The 23562-nt window shown below is 40.9% G+C and overlaps 1 protein-coding gene across 1 annotated transcript in view; it reads left to right on the top strand.

Annotated features, from left to right (window-relative positions):
• The first annotated feature begins 763 nt into the window (after positions 1–763).
• The window catches only part of plekhg7 (pleckstrin homology domain containing, family G (with RhoGef domain) member 7), an 81857-nt gene continuing 59058 nt past the window's right edge, over positions 764–23562 (top strand). Inside the window, exons 1-3 of the mRNA XM_034176792.1 lie at positions 764–951; positions 1427–2160; positions 17429–17451. Of these exons, the coding sequence (XP_034032683.1) occupies positions 1525–2160; positions 17429–17451 (659 nt within the window). The 5' untranslated portion in view covers positions 764–951; positions 1427–1524. The remainder of the gene's footprint in view (positions 952–1426; positions 2161–17428; positions 17452–23562) is intronic.

Below are 23562 nucleotides of genomic sequence, written 5' to 3'. Positions count from 1 at the left end.
CGGTGTTCTTCAGACCGTTGGTGGTGGAAGCCGTGTGGGACGCGGCTTCTCTCTCGTTGGGAGTCTTCTATCTTCGAGCCTGCCCACACGTCACCTGGTGTTAATTGACTGTGCAAATTTCTGTAAATTTAGTTGTGTATTATCACAACATTAAATTGTTACTTTTTGGCTTACTCACTGTCCGTTCATTTGCGCCCCCTGTTGTGGGTCCGTGCTACGACACCTTCCCAACATGGATAAAAAAAATAAGGTTGTACCTCGTTGGCTACCTTCCTGAGGTTAGAAACTAGTGTTGTTTGCTTTTCTACAACGTTTCTCATACGATTTATTAAGCTGTGAACGCTGGGACTGACTAAGTTTGATCCATATCTGATCTGTGAATATCTTTCTAACTTTAGCTGATTCATAATAGATGAAAGGTTTGGGGAAATGCTTTATGGGAAATGCTTTTTATTGAATGCTTTTACAGTATTGTGAGGAATATTATGTTAAGTACTAGTGATTGGTAACATTATAATGGTACTATTATCATCACGATATGAAAAAAAAAATCCACTTGCTGAAATTTGTGGCATGATGTTCACACTGTAGGAGATCATTATGAAAACAAAGGTGTAGCAGCAGACTGACTGGCTTATAATTACAGCTGTGCCTATTTTTGTGGTCAGAGAGAGAGAGAGAGAGAGAGAGAGAGAGAGAGAGAGAGAGAGAGAGAGAGAGAGAGAGCACTAGCAAGCTAGTTGATGTTCAGACAAACAGTCGCACTTTTTTCTCCTCTTCCGAACAAAGCTCCTCTTTCACTTTCAGAGTGGTTTACGTCGTCGTTCCTGTATGTTGTGAGTTTTTGAGCTTCGTGTCTTTGTTGTTTTTTCCTTTTCTTTTAATTCCAGAACTCTTCGGCGGTAACACTTGACTCGCGGCTCCTGCCGCCTCAGAGGAGCAGTGCACGAGGTAAATTCATCAGGTGAATCGTTAAATTAAGGATAAAGTTTCTGTTTTCAGCAACAGTATTATTAGAATTTATTGTAATTACACAGCTGTACAGATTACCGTTTGTTTTTTGTTTTTTCCTGCCTCGTGCTTTGTGTCGAGTCAGCTCACGCGCCTTTTAAATGATTAATTTGTTTGAAAAGGATAATAGCATTAAGAGAGAACTGTGAAACAAACGTCTTATCAGTAGTTGTACGAACTTTGGACTCGTCAGGAACTGATTTTAGGTGCGTTGTTTGTCATAGTGTGTTTTTAGTGTGACAGTTGTGTACCCTCACCCATTCACAAACATGCTGATGCATTCACATCTTTATTAGGCTCCTTTTATCGCCAGACATGTTTCACAACACTATAAATCCGGCTCAAATCCCTCTCAGCAGGTCGCACTACTTTATTCTGCTTGTGGGTATTGATACATTGTGTGTTCTCTTTCCAGAATAATGTGAAGACTTGCTGGATCTCCAGAGGATTATCATCTGATTTTATTTTCTTTAAACCCGTTTTCCGCTGCACTACAATGCCTCTGAGGTTAAAATGTCGACACTGAAGCAAGTTATTCTACAAGATAAAGACCAAGCCATCGAAAAGGACCTGGGCTGGAGTTACTTTGAATGGATAGAAAATGACGTCACCACAGGTGTGGCGAATGCACAGACACAAACAGATGAAAGGAGCTGGGAGCACAAGGAGTGTCAGACCAGCAACCCAGTTATAATGCACATAAATCTCCCACGGACACACTCCAAGCCGAGGCATTTGTCCCTGGTGGACACAGATGGCTTGGTAACGCCGCTTTTTCAGTTTGATCGGCAGGCCCCCGGCCGAATCTCCACGTCTCCCACCTTGAGAAGAATGAGAAGCACACGACGTTCTCAAGTGGATCCTGGTAGAATGGGCAGCACACGGGAAGAGCCTCCCACTGGTGTCACACCATCCCCACTGAGCCCCTCAACCCTATTACACAGGCTCAAATCTCCACTTGCAGAAAAGACTGTGTCTGATGGGGAGCTCATTCACAGTCATCAGCCCAGTTCCTCCTTAGAGCCACAGAGAACCAGGTCACGTAGGTCAAAGACATTTGACAGCTGTATAATTCCCACCAGTGCAGGCTCTCAGAGTACCCAGTCTGGTCTTAGTAAAGACTCTGGAGTTTCAGATGGTGAATTACAGGTGAGCTTCTACTGATTCATATTGGGACTCTAGGTATATGGTTTCTCAAAACTCGATACGACACATTGGACGTACGATACTCAATACATATCACATTATTGATACATTTATGTGCTTAATATTTTATACCAATTTTATTTAAATGCATTCAGAATTTATAGTGCATGGTGTTGTGTGTAACCCAGATTTTATTACTTTGTTGTTATATAATATGTGTTATATTGCACATTTTCACCTTTTTTTTTAACCTTTACCCTATCTGAAATTTACATCACAACCTACATTTTTGTTTGATAAGATTACTAACCCCAAGAGCCTTAATCATTGTCATATTTATCGCTACACTAACTCCTCAGTTTTAAAGCTAGAAACCCAAGCAAACCCAGTGATGCCCAAGCTTATACATTGCTTTAAAAAAATGGTGCTTCACATCCCACTTTAGTTATGCAGAAAAGTAAACATATTTTTATATGGCTCATCAATTCCACTTAGTGCAGAAATGTAGTGAAACCATAGATTGTGTATGTATATTAGACAAAGCCTGCGTAACATTATCCATTGGTTTTCTGTAGAGACCTGGAACAGCCAAAATGACCCCCTTGTCTGGGTGTCACCATTTTGAGAGCCCTGCTTGAATCAGTTTACCATGAACTCATTCATGCATAAAGGGGCGGAGCGTAGATGGCTCAGTGTGTGACGAAAAAAAAACATGAACATGCCACTGTGTTTGAGTCCGAAGCACCAGCGAACAGGCTAACCTCGGTTCATGTGTTTCTTAAATCATATTTTTGGCGACTGTGCACTGTTTCTCCTAACCATTTACTTTGGTGTGGACAGTCAAAGTTACGAGCTGCATATTTCCTCAGTAATCATGCATTAACTGGACCTAACTGATCAGGCTGCCGATTGGCTCTAAAAGTGCTAACGCTATTGGCATACAACATTAAATAAGATGAGAGTTTCACTCTGCGTAAATATTGCAACATAGACATCTGAGATGATCTGTTAGGATGTTTCACAACAAGCCGTGTGTGTGTATGTACATCTTAAACTTAGGAGTTAGAAAAAAAATTCACCCCTTGTACAGAGGAAACTATCTATAGAGATCAAAGCTGTTTTTGTACCAGGCTGGAACTATACTTTATCACATGTCTCTTTATGTATCACGCCCTGTATCATGCCCTTCGTATCTGTATGAGCCCGAGTCCAAAGGATCACTAAAAGTGCTAACACTATTGGCATACAACATTAAATAAGATGAGAGTTTCACTCTGCATACATATTGCAACATAGACATCTGAGATGATCTTTTAGGATGTTTCACAACAAGCTGTGTGTGTATATATATATATATATATATATATATATATATATATATATATATATATATATATACACACCGTATTTTCCGGACTATAAGTCGCACCGGAGTATAAGTCGCACCAGCCACTTTATCCATTATAAAGGAAAAATAAACCATAAATAAGTCGCACCGGAGTATAAGTCGCACCAGCCACTTTATCATTATAAAGAAAAATAAACCATAAATAAGTTGCACTGGACTATAAGTCCCATGGACATACAGGTATGTTAACTTAACATGAAAAGTTCAGATGATAATATTGTGACGGCTACCGTTTTCAGATGCATATTTCACCAGTCGTAACTTACAATCTGCAGAGTATGATTTTCTTTTTGGTGGCATTTTTTCGGGCCTTCTCCGTTGTCTTGTTAAGTTATCAGTAACGTTGACATTTTTATTTTTCTATGGTAGTCAGAAGTTGCAGGAACAGTCACACAAGCCTTGAGTGCCCTCTCGTGAGCTGCATTTACCTACAGATATGTTTGTATTTTGCGGACCACATTGCGAGCCGAACCATGCAGCACCTACCTGCGCAGCTCATGACCACCCAGCGTTGTCGATCCAGCTCCTTCCAAGTGCAGACGCTAATCCTCCGCCGTCGCTCAGTGCTCCCATGCAGCTCTCAGCGTCAACTCTGCTCACACTGATATCCAAGGGTTGAAGCTGTTTTGTTAGCCATCCCGGAATAAACACCATGTTCGTCTGCTTCAAACGCTATTCACAATCTTCGACGCCAGCTCCTTCCAAGTGCACACACTAATCCTCCGCCGTCGCTCACCCGGTGCTCCCACGCAGCTCTCAGCGTCAACTTAAACACTCTGCTCACACTGATATCCAAGGGTTGAAGCTGTTTTGTTCGCCATGCCGGAATAACAGCAAGCACCGTATTCGTCAGCTTCACACGCTGTGGGTGAGGTGAGGAATACGCGTCCAACGTTCTGTTCTCTGATTGGTTATCGCGACCAGCGTGACTTATAGGATGGCCGCCATACTACAGTGTCCATGATGCATTGCATTTCCTTTTCTGGTGGCCATTTTAAAACATAGATCGACTCTGTCACGTAAAATTGTTTTGTTACAGTAAATTAATTGAGATCCTACCGGTATATTTTTCATTTATAAGTCGCACCGGAGTATAGGTCGCACCCCCGGCCAAAACATGTAAAAAAAGTGTGACTTATAGTCCGGAAAATACGGTATATATATATATATATATATATATATATCTTAAACTTAGAAGTTAGAAAAAAAAATTCACCCCTTGTACAGAGGAAACTATCTATAGAGACCAAAACCATTTTTTCTACCAGGCTGTAAGTATACCTTACCGGACTCGGGCTCATACAGATACAAGGGGCATAATACAGTGTGTGATACATAAACAGACATGTGATAAGATATTTATCACATATTACAACAAAAATAAAGAACAAGAACCATACGAGGTCTATTAGAAAAGTATCCGACCTTATGATTTTTTTCAAAAACTATATGGATTTGACATGCTTGAACCCTCGTGGGCATGCGAGAGTTTTTTCACGCCTGTCGGTTACGTCATTCGCCTGTGGGCAGGCTTTGAGTGAGGAGTCGCCCACCCTCTCGTCGATTTTTTCATTGTTTAGGAATGGCTCAGAAACTGCTGCTTTGTTTGATAAAAATTTTTTCAAAAACTGTAAGGCACAACTGAGTGGACACCATTCGATAAATTCAGCTGGTTTTCGTTGAAAATTTTAACGGCTGATGAGAGATTTTGGTGTGTAAGTGTCGCTTTAAGGACGGCCCACGGTGCCTGACGGCGATCTGCGCTCTGAGGCAGCGTCATCTTGCTGTTTCAAGTTGAAAACTTCCACATTTCAGGCTCTGTTCACCCAGTAAGTCATCAGAGAACTTTCAGAAGAAGTCGGCATGAGGAGTTTATGCGGGCATTCCACTGTTAAAGGTCATTTTGTAATCAATTCAATCAATCAATTTTTTTTTTATATAGCGCCAAATCACAACAAACAGCTGCCCCAAGGCGCTCCATATTGCAAGGCAAGGCCATACAACAATTATGTAAAACCCCAACGGTCAAAACGACCCCCTGTGAGCAAGCACTTGGCTACAGTGGGAAGGAAAAACTCCCTTTTAACAGGAAGAAACCTCCAGCAGAACCAGGCTCAGGGAGGGGCAGTCTTCTGCTGGGACTGGTTGGGGCTGAGGGAGAGAACCAGGAAAAAGACATGCTGTGGAGGGGAGCAGAGATTGATCACTAATGATTAAATGCAGAGTGGTGCATACAGAGCAAAAAGAGAAAGAAACAGTGCATCATAGGAACCCCCCAGCAGTCTACGTCTATAGCAGCATAACTAAGGGATGGTTTAGGGTCACCTGATCCAGCCCTAACTATAAGCTTTAGCAAAAAGGAAAGTTTTAAGCCTAATCTTAAAAGTAGAGAGGGTGTCTGTCTCCCTGATCTGAATTAGGAGCTGGTTCCACAGGAGAGGAGCCTGAAAGCTGAAGGCTCTGCCTCCCATTCTACTCTTACAAACCCTAGGAACTACAAGTAAGCCTGCAGTCTGAGAGCGAAGCGCTCTATTGGGGTGATATGGTACTACGAGGTCCCTAAGATAAGATGGGACCTGATTATTCAAAACCTTATAAGTAAGAAGAAGAATTTTAAATTCTATTCTAGAATTAACAGGAAGCCAATGAAGAGAGGCCAATATGGGTGAGATATGCTCTCTCCTTCTAGTCCCCGTCAGTACTCTAGCTGCAGCATTTTGAATTAACTGAAGGCTTTTTAGGGAACTTTTAGGACAACCTGATAATAATGAATTACAATAGTCCAGCCTAGAGGAAATAAATGCATGAATTAGTTTTTCAACATCACTCTGAGACAAGACCTTTCTGATTTTAAAGATATTGCGTAAATGCAAAAAAGCAGTCCAACATATTTGTTTAATATGCGCTTTGAATGACATATCCTGATCAAAAATGACTCCAAGATTTCTCACAGTATTACTAGAGGTCAGGGTAATGCCATCCAGAGTAAGGATCTGGTTAGACACCATGTTTCTAAGATTTGTGGGGCCAAGTACAATAACTTCAGATTTATCTGAGTTTAAAAGCAGGAAATTAGAGGTCATCCATGTCTTTATGTCTGTAAGACAATCCTGCAGTTTAGCTAATTGGTGTGTGTCCTCTGGCTTCATGGATAGATAAAGCTGGGTATCATCTGCGTAACAATGAAAATTTAAGCAATACCGTCTAATAATACTGCCTAAGGGAAGCATGTATAAAGTAAATAAAATTGGTCCTAGCACAGAACCTTGTGGAACTCCATAATTAACTTTAGTCTGTGAAGAAGATTCCCCATTTACATGAACAAATTGTAATCTATTAAACAAATATGATTCAAACCACCGCAGCGCAGTGCCTTTAATACCTATGGCATGCTCTAATCTCTGTAATAAAATTTTATGGTCAACAGTATCAAAGCAGCACTGAGGTCTAACAGAACAAGCACAGAGATGAGTCCACTGTCCGAGGCCATAAGAAGATCATTTGTAACCTTCACTAATGCTGTTTCTGTACTATGATGAATTCTAAAACCTGACTGAAACTCTTCAAATAGACCATTCCTCTGCAGATGATCAGTTAGCTGTTTTACAACTACCCTTTCAAGAATTTTTGAGAGAAAAGGAAGGTTGGAGATTGGCCTATAATTAGCTAAGATAGCTGGGTCAAGTGATGGCTTTTTAAGTAATGGTTTAATTACTGCCACCTTAAAAGCCTGTGGTACATAGCCAACTAACAAAGATAGATTGATCATATTTAAGATCGAAGCATTAAATAATGGTAGGGCTTCCTTGAGCAGCCTGGTAGGAATGGGGTCTAATAAACATGTTGATAGTTTGGATGAAGTAACTAATGAAAATAACTCAGACAGAACAATCGGAGAGAAAGAGTCTAACCAAATACCGGCATCACTGAAAGCAGCCAAAGATAACGATACGTCTTTGGGATGGTTATGAGTAATTTTTTCTCTAATAGTTAAAATTTTGTTAGCAAAGAAAGTCATGAAGTCATTACTAGTTAAAGTTAATGGAATATTCAGCTCAATAGAGCTCTGACTCTTTGTCAGCCTGGCTGCAGTGCTGAAAAGAAACCTGGGGTTGTTCTTATTTTCTTCAATTAGTGATGAGTAGAAAGATGTCCTAGTTTTACGGAGGGCTTTTTTATAGAGCAACAGACTCTTTTTCCAGGCTAAGTGAAGATCTTCTAAATTAGTGAGACGCCATTTCCTCTCCAACTTACGGGTTATCTGCTTTAAGCTACGAGTTTGTGAGTTATACCACGGAGTCAGACACTTCTGATTTAAAGCTCTCTTTTTCAGAGGAGCTACAGCATCCAAAGTTGTCTTCAATGAGGATGTAAAACTATTGACGAGATACTCTATCTCCCTTACAGAGTTTAGGTAGCTACTCTGCACTGTGTTGGTATATGGCATTAGAGAACATAAAGAAGGAATCATATCCTTAAACCTAGTTACAGTGCTTTCTGAAAGACTTCTAGTGTAATGAAACTTATTCCCCACTGCTGGGTAGTCCATCAGAGTAAATGTAAATGTTATTAAGAAATGATCAGACAGAAGGGAGTTTTCAGGGAATACTGTTAAGTCTTCTATTTCCATACCATAAGTCAGAACAAGATCTAAGATATGATTAAAGTGGTGGGTGGACTCATTTACTTTTTGAGCAAAGCCAATAGAGTCTAATAATAGATTAAATGCAGTGTTGAGGCTGTCATTCTCAGCATCTGAGTGGATGTTAAAATCGCCCACTATAATTATCTTATCTGAACTAAGCACTAAGTCAGACAAAAGGTCTGAAAATTCACAGAGAAACTCACAGTAACGACCAGGTGGACGATAGATAATAACAAATAAAACTGTTTTTTGGGACTTCCAATTTGGATGGACAAGACTAAGAGACAAGCTTTCAAATGAATTAAAGCTCTGTCTGGGTTTTTGATTAATTAATAAACTGGAATGGAAGATTGCTGCTAATCCTCCGCCCCGGCCCGTGCTACGAGCATTCTGACAGTTAGTGTGACTCGGGGGTGTTGACTCATTTAAACTAACATATTCATCCTGCTGTAACCAGGTTTCTGTTAGGCAGAATAAATCAATATGTTGATCAATTATTATATCATTTACCAACAGGGACTTAGAAGAGAGAGACCTAATGTTTAATAGACCACATTTAACTGTTTTAGTCTGTGGTGCAGTTGAAGGTGCTATATTATTTTTTCTTTTTGAATTTTTATGCTTAAATAGATTTTTGCTGGTTATTGGTGGTCTGGGAGCAGGCACCGTCTCTACGGGGATGGGGTAATGAGGGGATGGCAGGGGGAGAGAAGCTGCAGAGAGGTGTGTAAGGCTACAACTCTGCTTCCTGGTCCCAACCCTGGATAGTCACAGTTTGGAGGATTTAAGAAAATTGGCCAGATTTCTAGAAATGAGAGCTGCTCCATCCAAAGTGGGATGGATGCCGTCTCTCCTAACAAGACCAGGTTTTCCCCAGAAGCTTTGCCAATTATCTATGAAGCCCACCTCATTTTTTTGTAATGAAAGAACGTGCGGGCAGAGTCGCATGTCGGGCCACACCCGACCGCGGGGGGTCGCGACAGGAAAAACACCTCCGTTGGAAAACTTAACGGGCAAGTTGGAACATGCCCAACTGTTAAACAATTTCTCAGTTACTCACTTGTTGAAAGCCATCAAAAGCCGCCTGAATTTTACAGATGGTTTTCAACACGGAGGTATTTTTCCTGTCGCGGCACACACAGATTTGCGTCGTCGTCACGGAAACGATTCGTCGAATTTGCGTGCACGTTCTTTCATTACAAAATTACCTTTAACAGTGGAATGTCCGCATAAACTCCTCATGCTGGCCTCTTTCACGACATCCTGGGTCAACAGAGCCTTAAATTAGGATGATTTCAGCTCGAAACAGCCAGACGACGTCGCCTGGGAGCACTGCGCGACGTCCCGTTCCGTGGGAAGTCCTTAAAGCGATAGAAACACCCCATAATCTCTCATCAGCCATTAAACTTTTCACCGAAAACCAGCTGAATTTCTCGAATAGTGTCCACTCGGATATCCCTCACAGGTCCTGAAAAAAGTTTGATAAAGCAACGCGCGCCGTCTCGAGCAGCGTCTCAAACAAAGGAATTCAGCCGAGAGGGCTGGACCAGTGCTTACTCAAAGCCTGCCCACAGGGAAATGACGTCACAGACACGCGTGAAAAAACTCACGCATGCGCACGAGGGTTCAAGCATGATTGGTGTAATCGCATGTCATTCAAATCCATATATATATATATTTTTTTATAAAACTGCCGGTTAGTTTTATAAGATACCTCGTATAACTATCATCCACTCCATTTGTCAAGTTCCACTGGAGAAAGAACAAGGAGCCCTCTCTTCTCCTTCTTGGTCCACTCAGCCATTCAGTGAACATGTTCACATCACTCTCTGTTTTATGTCTCTCTATTAAGTCAACCTACCATCCCTGGTTCTCAAGACCAGGTACCTAAGTGGTCTACTCTTTTCTACCCTCCTATTTCACTCTTCCTTTTTAGATATTTAGATATACCGTTATATATTTGCATAGTTCCACCTTATTGGAATATAATATATAGAATATATATTATAATGGAATATAATATATAAGATATACCTTACTGAATTTTCATGAGTGTCCTCTACACTAACTTGTTGGTGTCTCACAACTTCAGTGTGAGACTGGAGTTGTAGTATTCTCCCTGCTAGGGAGGTTAAAACTCTTCTCACCTTGATCAGACATCTTGGATGAATTAAATGATCTGGATACTGTATCAGGATCCTGCACTTGTCACCAGGGTAACACAAAATGGGGGTGTGTCATTGGTGGAGAAATGCGGGCTCCTGATTGGATAAAAAGTGGGGCGATACAAAGCCTGGTATTTTCAATGTCCTTTTTTGTATCACCCTGTTTTTAAGATTTGTATCGTCTTGATTTTATTGCCACAGTTTCCAGGGCAGTAAAATTGATAGGACGCATGTAGGATTTATCAGCCCTATTTTTTTTTTTTTTTTTTTGTATCTCATGAGGGCTGGGTTATGAGTATAGGGCAGATTTTTGTTGTAATATGTGATAAACATGCTTATTTCTGGTCTAAAGATGGACATTTTCAAATGGCCTTTTATGAGAATGTGTTCTGTTTTGGAGCCAGCCTCAAGTGGCCAGTCAAGGAACTGTGCTACCGGGTTGGGGTCAGAATATGGGCTATAGTGTTGCTGCTTAAGTATAACGTAGGCCCAGGGTAATACTGATTAAACATTACAGTTGTTAAAAATATAATTTTTGTTGTTATTAGTAGTAGTATGAGTATAAAAAATGTCTTCAAAAGTGGACCTTTTGATTTAAGGCTGTTTTGGGTGGCCATTGCATCCTCTTTCCATTAGAATAGGCCTGTGGTTTGCACAGTGAGCAGGAAGAATGAACACTCTGTGCATTTATGTGAAAACCTGGACCTGATTGACAGATAAGGTTTTATCAGTGCTTTTATGTAATGCCATCCTCAGAAAGAGAATTTAGGTGTATTTTTTTTTGGCGGGGGTGGGGGGCAAAGCTTTGTTCCTGTTACTTATTGTTTTTGTAGTTCAATTGGTTTGGTCAGTTTAGTTGAGTGGCTAGGTTGCTGTTACCATGAGTGAAAAGTGTAGTGCTTTTGATGTCTTCCACCACTGGCTGTGTTTGTGGGTGTGTAAATTTAAAAGCACCAGCTTGTAGCAGAATGCAGAAAAGACTAAAAACTCTGCGTGCATGTGTATAACCTCGATCACAGACAAATTGTGGAGAGCCGCCGTTTGGTATGTTAATGTAAAACCCTAAATCCAGTGAAGTTAGGACGTTGTGTAAAATGTAAATAAAAACAGAGTACAATGATTTGCAGATCCTCTTCAATGTATATTCAATTGAATACACCACAAAGACAAGATATTTAATGTTCAAACTGATAGACTTTGTTGTTTTTGTGCAAATATTTTCTCACTTTGAATGGATGCCTGCAACATGTTTCAAAAAAGCTGAGACACTGGTATGTTTTCCACTGTGTTACATCACCTTTCCTTCTAACAACACTCAATAAGTGTTTGGGAACTGAGGACACTAATTGTTGAAGCTTTGTGGAATTCTTTCCCATTCTTGCCTGAGGTAGAAATTCAGTTGTTCAACAGTCCGGGGTCTCCGTTGTCTTATTTTGTTTCATAATGTGCCGCACATTTTCAATGGGTGACAGGTCTGGACTGCAGGCAGGCCAGTCTAGTACCCGCACTCTTTTACTATGAAGTCACGCTGTTGTAACATGTGCAAAATGTGGCTTGGCATTGTCTTGCTGAAATAAGCAGGGACGTCCCTGAAAAAGATGTTGCTTGGATGGCAGCATGTGATGATTTCCAAAAACAATTTAAAATGTGGAGTCATCAGACAATAGCACACTTTTCCACTTTGCATCTGTCCATATCAAATGAGCTTGGGCGCAGAGAAGGCGGCAGCATTTCTGGATGTTGTTGATGTATGGCTTTCACTTTATATGGTAGAGTTTTAACTTGCACTTGTAGATGTAGCCACGAACTGTGTTAACTGACGATAGTTTTCTGAAGTGTTCCTGAGCCCACGTGCTAAGATCTTTTACACAATGATGTCAGTTTTTAATGCAGTGCCGCCTGAGGGATCGAAGGTCATGAGCATTCATTGTTGGTTTTAGGCCTTGCTGCTTAGTGTAGAAAGTTCTCCAGATTCTCTGAATCTTCTGATTATATTATGGAATGTAGATGATGGAATCCCTAAATTCCTCGCAATTTAACGTTGAGAAACATTGTTCTTAAACTGTTGGACTATTTTTTCACGCAGTTGTTCACAAAGTGGTAATTCTCGCCCCATCTTTGTTTGTGAACGGCTGAGCCTTTTGGGGATGCGCCTTTTATACCCAATCGTGACACTCACAGTTAGTGTCCTCAGTTCCCAAACGCTTATTGGGTGTCGTTAGAAGGAAAGGTGATGTAACACAGTGGTAAACATACCACTGTCCCAGCCTTTTGAAACGTGTTGCAGGCATCCATTTCAAAGTGAGCAGATATTTGCACAAAAACAATAAAGTTTGTTAGTTTTAACATTAAATATCTTGTCTTTGTGGTGTATTCAATTGAATATAGGTTGAAGAGGATGTGCAAATCATTGTATTCTGTTTTTATTTACATTTCACACAACGGCCCAACTTCATTGGAATTGGGGTTGTATTTTGCATCAAGAATGAACACCGCCAAAATGGAAAACTGACAGGACTAATATTTTGGGAGAAACTACAGATATTAGCTAACAACACTGACTAGTGTGATAATTACATTCTGGATTCACATACCACTACAGCAAGGAGTGGTAAATCATCTATATATTAAAAGCGTGTGTGCTTTTATTTAGTAAGTTCAATATAAGTACATAATATAGTTGTTAATATGTTAAAAATACATGGATGACGCAACAAACTGAAAGCGTGTATTTCCATTGTGGTTCATTTAAAAATTAAATGACAAAATAGAAGTAAAAATAAAAGAATAACAATAGTGTGTATATGATAACAACAACCTAAACAATTTATAAATACATGAAGACAGTAAACTAACATTAAAAAATTATGTAATTAAGGGGAAATAAAAGGGTTGAGTTCTTCTAAAAACTGTTGAGGTCTAAGGTTCTAAAAACATTCTGGACTCACACACCATTCCAACTCATTATAGAAACTTTGCACAGTTTATACCACGCTTGAAAAATGTCAGCTACCTATTTTATAGACACTACTAATCTAGAGCCTATGGCTCTCCATGGGCAACACACTACGAGACCATTCAGTTTGGTACACCTTGCTAGTGTTGGTTGGACCCCCTTCTGCCTTAAGCTCATCTTAGTTCTTTGGGATACAGATTCACCAAAGTGATTGAGCATTCCTCAGAGATTTTGATCCATATCAACCAAAAAAAAAAAATCATCAGGCAGACCACCATCTCTCTGGCTTTTGTGTGGAATGACAGTGGTCTCAGTTGTGAGCGGGTCTTGCGCTACACTTCCTTGCGCAACTAATGTTGGCCTTGCACGGTCGGGCACAGTAGCGGCACGGGTAGCTGTCGGCTGCAGCAGGGACAGGGTCATGCCAGCGTCAACGTCTCTCTTCCCAGCCTGCTACTAAGTCTTCCGCGATGCGCGGTATTCCTCTGCACGTCTGTCTCAATGTGCTGAAAAAATGCTGATGTCCACGTCTTCCGCAATTCCTGTGCTAGTCAGAGGACGTCCCGGATAAAACACAGCGTCCAGTTTGGAAATTAACGGCACATTCCACTGTTACAGGAGTTTTTGTCATGGAAAGAGGAGCGGAGGAATTCCGCGCGTTGGGACAGAGCCGCATGGCGCAAAGCAACGCCGTGATGAAGCCTCAGGACATGTTCTGGCATGTCCAGGCTCATCTACAATTTCTCGGTTAGTCACACGACTGAAAACCCACCGACAGCCGTCTGAAAGCCATCTCAAAGCCGTCCTGTGAGACCAACACGGAGGTGGTTTTGTGCCGCGCCATGAATGGCTCCGTGGCGCATCCGTCCGCTTTTCTTTCCATGAAAAAAACTCCTGTAACAGTAGAATGTGCCGAAAAAGTACTGATGTCCACGTCTCCTGCCATTTTTGTGTAAGTCAGATGACGTCCCGGATCAACAAAGCCTTCACGTTGGAAATGATCTGGTTGTTTTAGCGGGGTTTGAGCCTGTCGATCGGCGCTCTCAGCAGCTGTGGGCGGTCTTTAAACCGGCTGGAGCACTCCTTAATCTGTGTAATCCCCATAAAATCGTCACTGAAAGCCATTTGAATTTTCTGAATGGTGTCCACCTGGAGGTCTCTCACAGTTTCTGGAAAAAATTGATGCAGCAAAGCTCCAAATCGTTCAGACATTTTATTTGCAATAAAAATCCGACGAGAGGGGTGGACCACTGCTCACACAAAGCCTGCTCACAGGTGAATGATGCAACCGACAGGCGTGAAAAAACTCATGCATGCGCACGAAGGTTCAAGCTTGGCTGATGCAATCACATGTGATTCAAATCCATATGGTTTTTGAAAAAAATAAAAAGGTCGGCTACTTTTCTAACAGACCTCGTATTGACAGCATTTCACTTTTTCAACATTTTGCTATGTAACAGCCTTATTCCAAAATGGATTCAATTAATTTTTCCCCTCAAAATTCGACACACAACAGTCCATAATGACAATGTGGATTTTTTTTTAAAGATTTTGTGTGTTGTCAGTAGAATTTTGAGGGGGGAAAATTAATTTCATCCATTTTGGAATAAGGCTGTAACATAACAAAATGTGGAAAAAAGTGAAGCGCTGTTAATACTTTCCGGATGCACTGTATGTGTTACATCTGGGCCTGGACATCTAGCAATAGCCTAATTTAAATGGTAACACTTTCCTTAATTGTGGAAGTTTTCTCTCCATTGTTTAGCCTTGCCTCCTGCAGTGGTCATTCATAATGTAAGCTTTTGACAGCAAGTGAATCAGCAGTTACATGCACTGACAGCTCTGACCAAACCCTATGCTCAGAGTCCTGGGAAGTTCACTCCTTGGGCCCCTGTTCACTGCAGTCAGCAGCTACCCAATAATGGAGAGGTCAGTGAGCGATTGGGAGAAGGATAATGGGTAGATCTATTCATCAGCTCCTGGTATTCAGTCGAGCACATTCTCAATAGAGTCCCAATGTTCTCCTCAAATATCACAGGCTTTTCAAACCAAGCGATCACTTAAAACACTGATTCAAATTTGAATGTCTTTGAAAGTGATATATTAGCATTGTTAGCAAGATAAGGCCTTTGGAACCTCTGTTTTATTGCTGTGTATAGCAAGTCAAAGCTAATATAACATGCTAATAGCACAATTACACTTTTGTGAAGATGCACATGTTCAAACATAAGTGTTATCAGGAAATGCAGCCAAAATCTAAATTTGCATGTCTTTCTCTTAACAGACAATGTGGGTGTAAAATGTCTTGCATGACACCACATTTTCATGTCTTACACAGATTGTGGAACCTTCAAGTATCTTTGTTCTAAAACTACTCATCTGTTAATAAACACATTTGCCTGGTTGTCTTTTATTAACCTATCCAATTGAATAAAACGGCCTATCCCAGAGGTCACTGGGTGAGAGGTCGGGTACACCCTGGACTGGCCACCAGCCTACTACAGGACTGATGCATATATACAGACAAATACAGTTACACGCACACGCATACCTACAGTCATTGTAAAATTTTCAAGTCACCAAACCTGCATGTCTTTGGAGGTGGGAGGGAACTCGCATAAACACGAGGAAAACATGCAAACCACACAGAAAGGTCCAGGTTGGACGTGAACCTGGGATCTTCAAAGTTCTATCAAGACATTGATGGGGTACCTAACATACATGTCAACCTATACGGATTGTCCATAAATTATATGGATTTTTACGAGTTTCAGAGTCATACGGACATACAAATAAAGTCTTAAGGATATTCAGGGTTTTCTGTTGTAAATTTATTTTTTTTTTACTGTTGTTTTTCTTAACTCCGTGGACTTTTGGCCAGCCATCCACCATCTTTGTACTCCTCATAGAAGCTGTGTGATGACGTGCGCAATGTGAGCGTCCAATCGGAATTGGTTCATCGTCACATGGTTTTCCAATATCCAATCGTAGGGCAGAGCAGTCTCAGACGGTGGGGCCAAAGATTGTCAGGAGCAGTGATCTGTTACTCTGTGAGTTTTTGTTTCTGTAAAAATAGAACAGCTGTGTGACACTATATTCACGGGAAATATATTGAGTTTGTACAAAATACCTACAATGTACTTGTAGACATTGATTTTATTGACAGCAAGCAATTTTACTGTGGAGCAAGAGGATTTAACTGTGGAGGACTTCCACCATAAAAGAGCCCATGGAGATCCCTGGTGTTAGTTATTAATATATGGACAAAACCCCAGTTATGTGATACCGCTATGCGGTTGTGTGTACTGTAATAAAACTGATTTTGGTGCGATTTGGAGGTTATAAGGATTTTGTGTTGATTTTATGGATTTTATCACTTGGTTATACAGGTGGACCCTCAAAGGGGTTGACATGTATGACCTAAGATCAAGACGGAATTCAACCCACATGGTTTGATGAATACGGCTTGTTTTTAATAGTAATCTACTTTAGAAAAAAGTCTGTTAACTTTCTAATTTAAATATTTTTCTGTCTGAATATCTTGCTAACTTGAGTCTTAATAGCCGTACCTGCACCAGAGTGGTCTTGTTTATTATTACCTGAAAAATCATACTTAATCCTGGAACAAGTGTTAAATTTACTTTTATTTATTTTAAATTGAGACATACTAAATTGCTTATCATAATAGCATTTTTTTCTGGATTATTTGGAGAATCCTTGGGTGGTGCTGGAATGATTATTGTGCCAAATGAACAGCTACGTAAGGAGATTCATTTGAGATGTGCTACAACAGTATGGTCATGTTGCACTGTTGCCTGAGTGTGATGCAGGGTGCATGTGCCTCAGTTCTTAGCCAAGATAATAGATTTTTACAAGTGGATACTCACGTGTCACCTGTCTCCTGCCAATAGCTGGGAAAGGGGATTAAACTGGTTGAGTCAAGGTGGTTCAATAGTCTGATGGATGGCGTCAGCAGTTGCACCCAGACCTGACTGTGTTTACTGCAAAATATGTATAAGTTGCTAATGTGATTGCCTAAACAATGGTCAGACTAAGTATTTTCTCATTGACTAATGCAGTGTTTTTCCTTTTTGTAGGAGAAAGAGGCTTTTCATAACAGGTAAGTAGAGTTTTCCATATTTTCCCTGTATCCTGGCGATACGCCTGATAATGCAAGTGCGTGCTTTCAATTTGGAGAGAACATTTGTTTGTAGTCAAATTTTCTTGCTGATGATGTACGGTTATAGTGTTTTAAATTTGTTTTTGGGGCTTTGGTTTTTTTGTCAGTCTTATTCAAATGATTCATTTAATTTGCATGGTTAACTCCTGCTGCTGCTTGGTGTTTTTAATATATCTCAGCCAAATTGTTCCTTAAACACAAATATTTCAACTGTAGTGTCTTTATTCACCATCAGCCGTGTCGTGCCTTGTGCCCGTTGGATACTTGTCAGCGGGGATGATTGGACTTTTGGTGTGGGGAGCCCCATTGTGCCTTCATTGTGCAATGCCTTTGTTAATGCTGTTAAGCCTGGTGGGTAAAGTTTTGACAGACCCATGGTTATGTGTGGGCTAGACAAACCCTCATTAAGGCTGTTTTTGCATCATCCCTCCTAACAGGTGGCCGGGTTCTTCCCTTCACTGAATAATTAGGTAGCTATTGTCCCTGTAATTGCACCTGGGCACTGTGCCTCCAAGTAACCAGTCCTAGCAAACCACTGGTTGGGAGAGTTTTGTTTTTTTGTGCATCATTATTTCACTTCTGGAGGAACAAAGAGTCGAACCCCCCCCCCCCCCCCCCCCCCCAAGTGCTTTTGGTGGAAGGGAAGCTAACACAGAGGATGCATTCTGAATGGTCACAAAGCACCTGGATGCCACTGTGAGGATGCTGCAGAATCAACTTTGCAGCAGCACTGACCAGTTTTAGAGGAAAAATTGTCCCTTTGTTACTGTCCCGGTCCCCTCAGGTGCTCTTGACTATTATATGTTTTCCTGTTGATTCAGCAATGCCTCTCTATACATCAATCTGGATGGGGGTTGTATCACTTTACATGAAGGAACGCAACCCTGCCAATGAGTGCAAGGAACAGTTGTTGCATTCAACATTCAACAAAAGTGTTTTGGAGGGGGTAAAAAAATATGAGGTTACTCCTGCCTTATTTATCCTCTCTGAGCAGATCTCTGAGCAGTGTGGCCTGTATGTGCACTCAGCAGCTCGGTATCACAGACTGTTTTATACAACCCCTGGCAAAAATGATGGAATCACCGGCCTCGGAGGATGTTCATTCAGTTGTTTAATTTTGTAGAAAAAAAGCAGATCACAGACATGACACAAAACTAAAGTCATTTCAAATTGCAACTTTCTGGCTTTACAGTACTCAGTACTCTTCATCAATCTGGCTCCAACTTTCTCTGATTGCTGTTGCCAGATCATCTTTGCAGGTTGGAGCCTTGTCATGGACCATTTCCATTTTCTTCAACTTCCACCAAAGATTTTCAATTGGATTAAGATCCGGACTATTTGCAGGCCATGACATTGACCCTATGTGTCTTTTTGCATGGAATGTTTTCACAGTTTTTGCTCTATGGCAAGATACATTATCATCTTGAGAAATGATTTCATCATCCCCAAACATCCTTGAAATTGATGGGATAAGAAAAGTGTCCAAAATATCAACGTAAACTTGTGCATTTATTGATGATGTGATGACAGCCATCTTCCCAGTGCCTTTACCTGACATGCAGCCCCATATCATCAATGACTGTGGAAATTTACATGTTCTCTTCAGGCAATCATCTTTATAATGTTATGTGTCGGACGCAGCCCGGAGAACCGACCAGTGTTTGAAGGACCCAGTATAAAATAAGCAGAGCACGGTACAAAGGATAACAGAGTTTAATGAACATAACAGTGCTGTGAAAAAATATAAAAGTGCGCGGTCTGGCGTGGTGGTTTTGCGGTGCGCTCCCAGCAGCACTAACGGTCCGGAGCCAGAACCAATTCGGACCCAAGGACCCCGCCGACACCCCCCAGGTGGCCGCGACAAACCGAGTCTGTGAAAGAAGGAATCATTATGTGAGTCCACCCTCAACACACAGAGAGAACGCTCAAAGGTGCACAAACAGCAAACACTTCCTGGCTTAATTACTAATCAGCTTCCCACCCTGCAGGCATGGAACACCCAGTTCACAAAACTCCACTGCAGTGGAAGCTGATTACACGACCAACATACAGCTCAATATAATAAGGTGTGAGGGACACCACATTTACTGACTGTATAAATGTTAGTCACAAAATCTAACGTACCTCAGGAAGTGTGCTGACGAGCGTGAGACCTCACCCCCTCCTCTTTCACAGACCATGCATCAAACCTGGACGTTCTCTGCATCCACTGATGATGAGATGGCTCCCGAGACGACGATCTCACCCGTCTTGTCACAAGGTCGAGTCTCTGGCAAATACACACTGTGTACTCCAGTCTTAAATGCCACCATGTTCCAATCCATGTAGATGCACCACAGCTGTGAGTCCTGACGAGCTGCAGGTGATCAGCCTCAGGTGATCAGGGTGAGGTCCTGATAAACTCAGCTACACAGCCACTCAGTCCCAAATGCAAGCCACCTGGAAGGAAAAACAAAAGACAGGAAAAAAGACAGAAACAAAAAGGCAGCCAGGCCCCCCCAGCCATACAACATATAAATCTCATTGGAACAGCACCAAACAAAAGTTCCAGCATCATCACCTTGCCCAATGCAGATTCGAGATTCATCACTGAATATGACTTTCATCCAGTCATCCACAGTCCAAGATTGCTTTTCCTTAGCCCATTGTAACCTTGTTTTTTTTCTGTTTAGGTGTTAATGATGGCTTTCGTTTAGCTTTTCTGTATGTAAATCCCATTTCCTTTAGGCGGTTTCTTACAGTTCAGTCACAGACATTGACTCCAGTTTCCTCCCATTCGTTCCTCATTTGTTTTGTTGTGCATTTTCAATTTTTGAGACATTGCTTTAAGTTGTCTGTCTTGACGCTTTGATGTCTTCCTTCCTTGGTCTACCAATATGTTTGCCTTTAACAACCTTCCCATGTTGTTTGTATTTGGTCCAGAGTTAAGACACAGGTGACTGTGAACAACCAACATCTTTTGCAACATTGCTTGATGATTTACCCTCTTTTAAGAGTTTGATAATCCTCTCCTTTGTTTCAATTGACATCTCTCGTGTTGGAGCCATGATTCATGTCAGTCCACTTGGTGCAACAGCTCTCCAAGGTGTGATCACTCCTTTTTAGATGCAGACTAATGAGCAGATCTGATTTGATGCAGGTGTTAGTTTTGGGGATGAAAATTTACAGGGTGATTCCATAATTTATTCCTCAGAATTGAGTGAGTCCATATTTTTTTCCCTCTGCTTGGTCTAAAAAAGTAACCGTTACTGACTGCCACAAATTTTTTTTCCTGATTTCTTATAGTGTTTCTTAAAGCCAGAAAGTTGCCATTTGAAATGACTTTAGTTTTGTGTCATGTCTGTGATCTGCTTTTTTTCTACAAAATTAAACAACTGAATGAATATCCTCCGAGGCCGGTGATTCCATAATTATTGCCAGGGGTTGTACAATTGCTGCAGAAATTTATCTGTTCTGTGCTGCCAGAGGAACAAAGTCAATTTATTTCATTAATCAAGGCTGTTATTTTTGTCCACATAGTTCCTCTTGCTTGTACTTCTGCTCAGTAGTGTTGTATTGTTATCATAAAGAGCGACATTGGCCACTTCCTTATGGTCTGATCATGACCCGATAACCTTTAACCGACAGTGTGTTGCTCTCTCCATGTTATAAAGATGTGATTAGAATATTGCATTGCATCTTGTTCTGTCTGATTGTTATTCTTCCTCCTTCATACTTTACAGTACAGTTTTATTTTCCATCTGTCAAATCTGCTATCATTAATAATTAAAATTATGCGAAATTTATAAGAAAAGCCACTGTATTGAGTTGGATCACCGTGTGTACTGATGGTCACACTTTGCCTTAGGACATATGAGCCTGTCTCATTGTGGTTCAATTTCCCTGCAGACTGGAATCATGTTAAAAGACTTGGCAAATTGTTTTGATGCCCAACCCACTATGCTGTGGTTGTAATTGACTATTTTATATTGAAAATTATTTCCAAAATACTAAACCATTTCCCTTTTGATTACATCACCATAAATTGAAATATAATGCAAAGCTAAAATACCCTTGGCTGTGTGAGCATTGTGATCTTGTGAATTTGCAGTTGTTTAATTATTAGGTTCCTGTTGTCTTATGTACAGTTTGCACGTTTAAATCAAATCATCATCTGCAGTAATGACACCCGGTTACGCCAATCGGAGGTCACTAAAATTAACATTGAATCGGTGTGTAACTTTGCAAAAACAATGTCGGACTCTGTAGTTTTCTCTGGGCCCCTCCCGAATCGGACCGGGAGTGACATGTTTAGCCGCATGTTCTCCTTGAATTGCTGGCTGTCTGAGTGGTGTCCAAAAAATGAGGTGGGCTTCATAGATAATTGGCAAAGCTTCTGGGGAAAACCTGGTCTTGTTAGGAGAGACGGCATCCATCCCACTTTGGATGGAGCAGCTCTCATTTCTAGAAATCTGGCCAATTTTCTTAAATCCTCCAAACCGTGACTATCCAGGGTTGGGACCAGGAAGCAGAGTTGTAGTCTTACACACCTCTCTGCAGCTTCTCTCCCCCTGCCATCCCCTCATTACCCCATCCCCGTAGAGACGGTGCCTGCTCCCAGACCACCAATAACCAGCAAAAATCTATTTAAGCATAAAAATTCAAAAAGAAAAAATAATATAGCACCTTCAACTGCACCACAGATTAAAACAGTTAAATGTGGTCTATTAAACATTAGCTCTCTCTTCTAAGTCCCTGTTGGTAAATGATATAATAATTGATCAACATATTGATTTATTCTGCCTTACAGAAACCTGGTTACAGCAGGATGAATATGTTAGTTTAAATGAGTCAACTCCCCCGAATCACACTCACTGCCAGAATGCTCGTAGCACGGGCCGAGGCGGAGGATTAGCAGCAATCTTCTATTCCAGCTTATTAATTAATCAAAAACCCAGACAGAGCTTTAATTCATTTGAAAGCTTGACTCTTAGTCTTGTCCATCCAAATTGGAAGTCCCAAAAACCAGTTTTATTTGTTATTATCTATCGTCCACCTGGTCGTTACTGTGAGTTTCTCTGTGAATTTTCAGACCTTTTGTCTGACTTAGTGCTTAGCTCAGATAAGATAATTATAGTGGGCGATTTTAACATCCACACAGATGCTGAGAATGACAGCCTCAACACTGCATTTAATCTATTATTAGATTCATTTGGCTTTGCTCAAAATGTAAATGAGTCCACCCACCACTTTAATCATATCTTAGATCTTGTTCTGACTTATGGTATGGAAATTGAAGACTTAACAGTATTCCCTGAAAACTCCCTTCTGTCTGATCATTTCTTAATAACATTTACATTTACTCTGATGGACTACCCAGCAGTGGGGAATAAGTTTCATTACACTAGAAGTCTTTCAGAAAGCGCTGTAACTAGGTTTAAGGATATGATTCCTTCTTTATGTTCTCTAATGCCATATACCAACACAGTGCAGAGTAGCTACCTAAACTCTGTAAGTGAGATAGAGTATCTCGTCAATAGTTTTACATCCTCATTGAAGACAACTTTGGATGCTGTAGCTCCTCTGAAAAAGAGAGCTTTAAATCAGAAGTGCCTGACTCCGTGGTATAACTCGCAAACTCGCAACTTAAAGCAGATAACCCGTAAGTTGGAGAGGAAATGGCGTCTCACTAATTTAGAAGATCTTCACTTAGCCTGGAAAAAGAGTCTGTTGCTCTATAAAAAAGTATTCCTTTAACTTTAACTAGTAATGACTTCATGACTTTCTTTGCTAATAAAATTTTAACTATTAGAGAAAAAATTACTCATAACTGTTGGGAAGGTGTCGTAGCACGGACCCACAACAGGGGGCGCAAATGAACGGACAATGAGTAAGCCAAAAGGTAACAATTTAATGTTGTGATAATACACAACGAAATGTGTCGTAATTTTCACAGTCAATAAACACCAGGTGACGTGTGGGCAGGCTCGAAGATAGAAGACGCCCGACGAGAGAGAAGCCGCGTCCCACACGGCCTCCACCACCAACGGTCTGAAGAACACCGGAGCCGCC

Source organism: Thalassophryne amazonica, chromosome 8 (assembly GCF_902500255.1).
Source record: "Thalassophryne amazonica chromosome 8, fThaAma1.1, whole genome shotgun sequence".
Classification (NCBI taxonomy): Eukaryota; Metazoa; Chordata; class Actinopteri; order Batrachoidiformes; family Batrachoididae; genus Thalassophryne; species Thalassophryne amazonica.
Note: the sequence above shows the minus strand (reverse complement) of the source record. Positions and strands in the feature narration are given on the sequence as shown.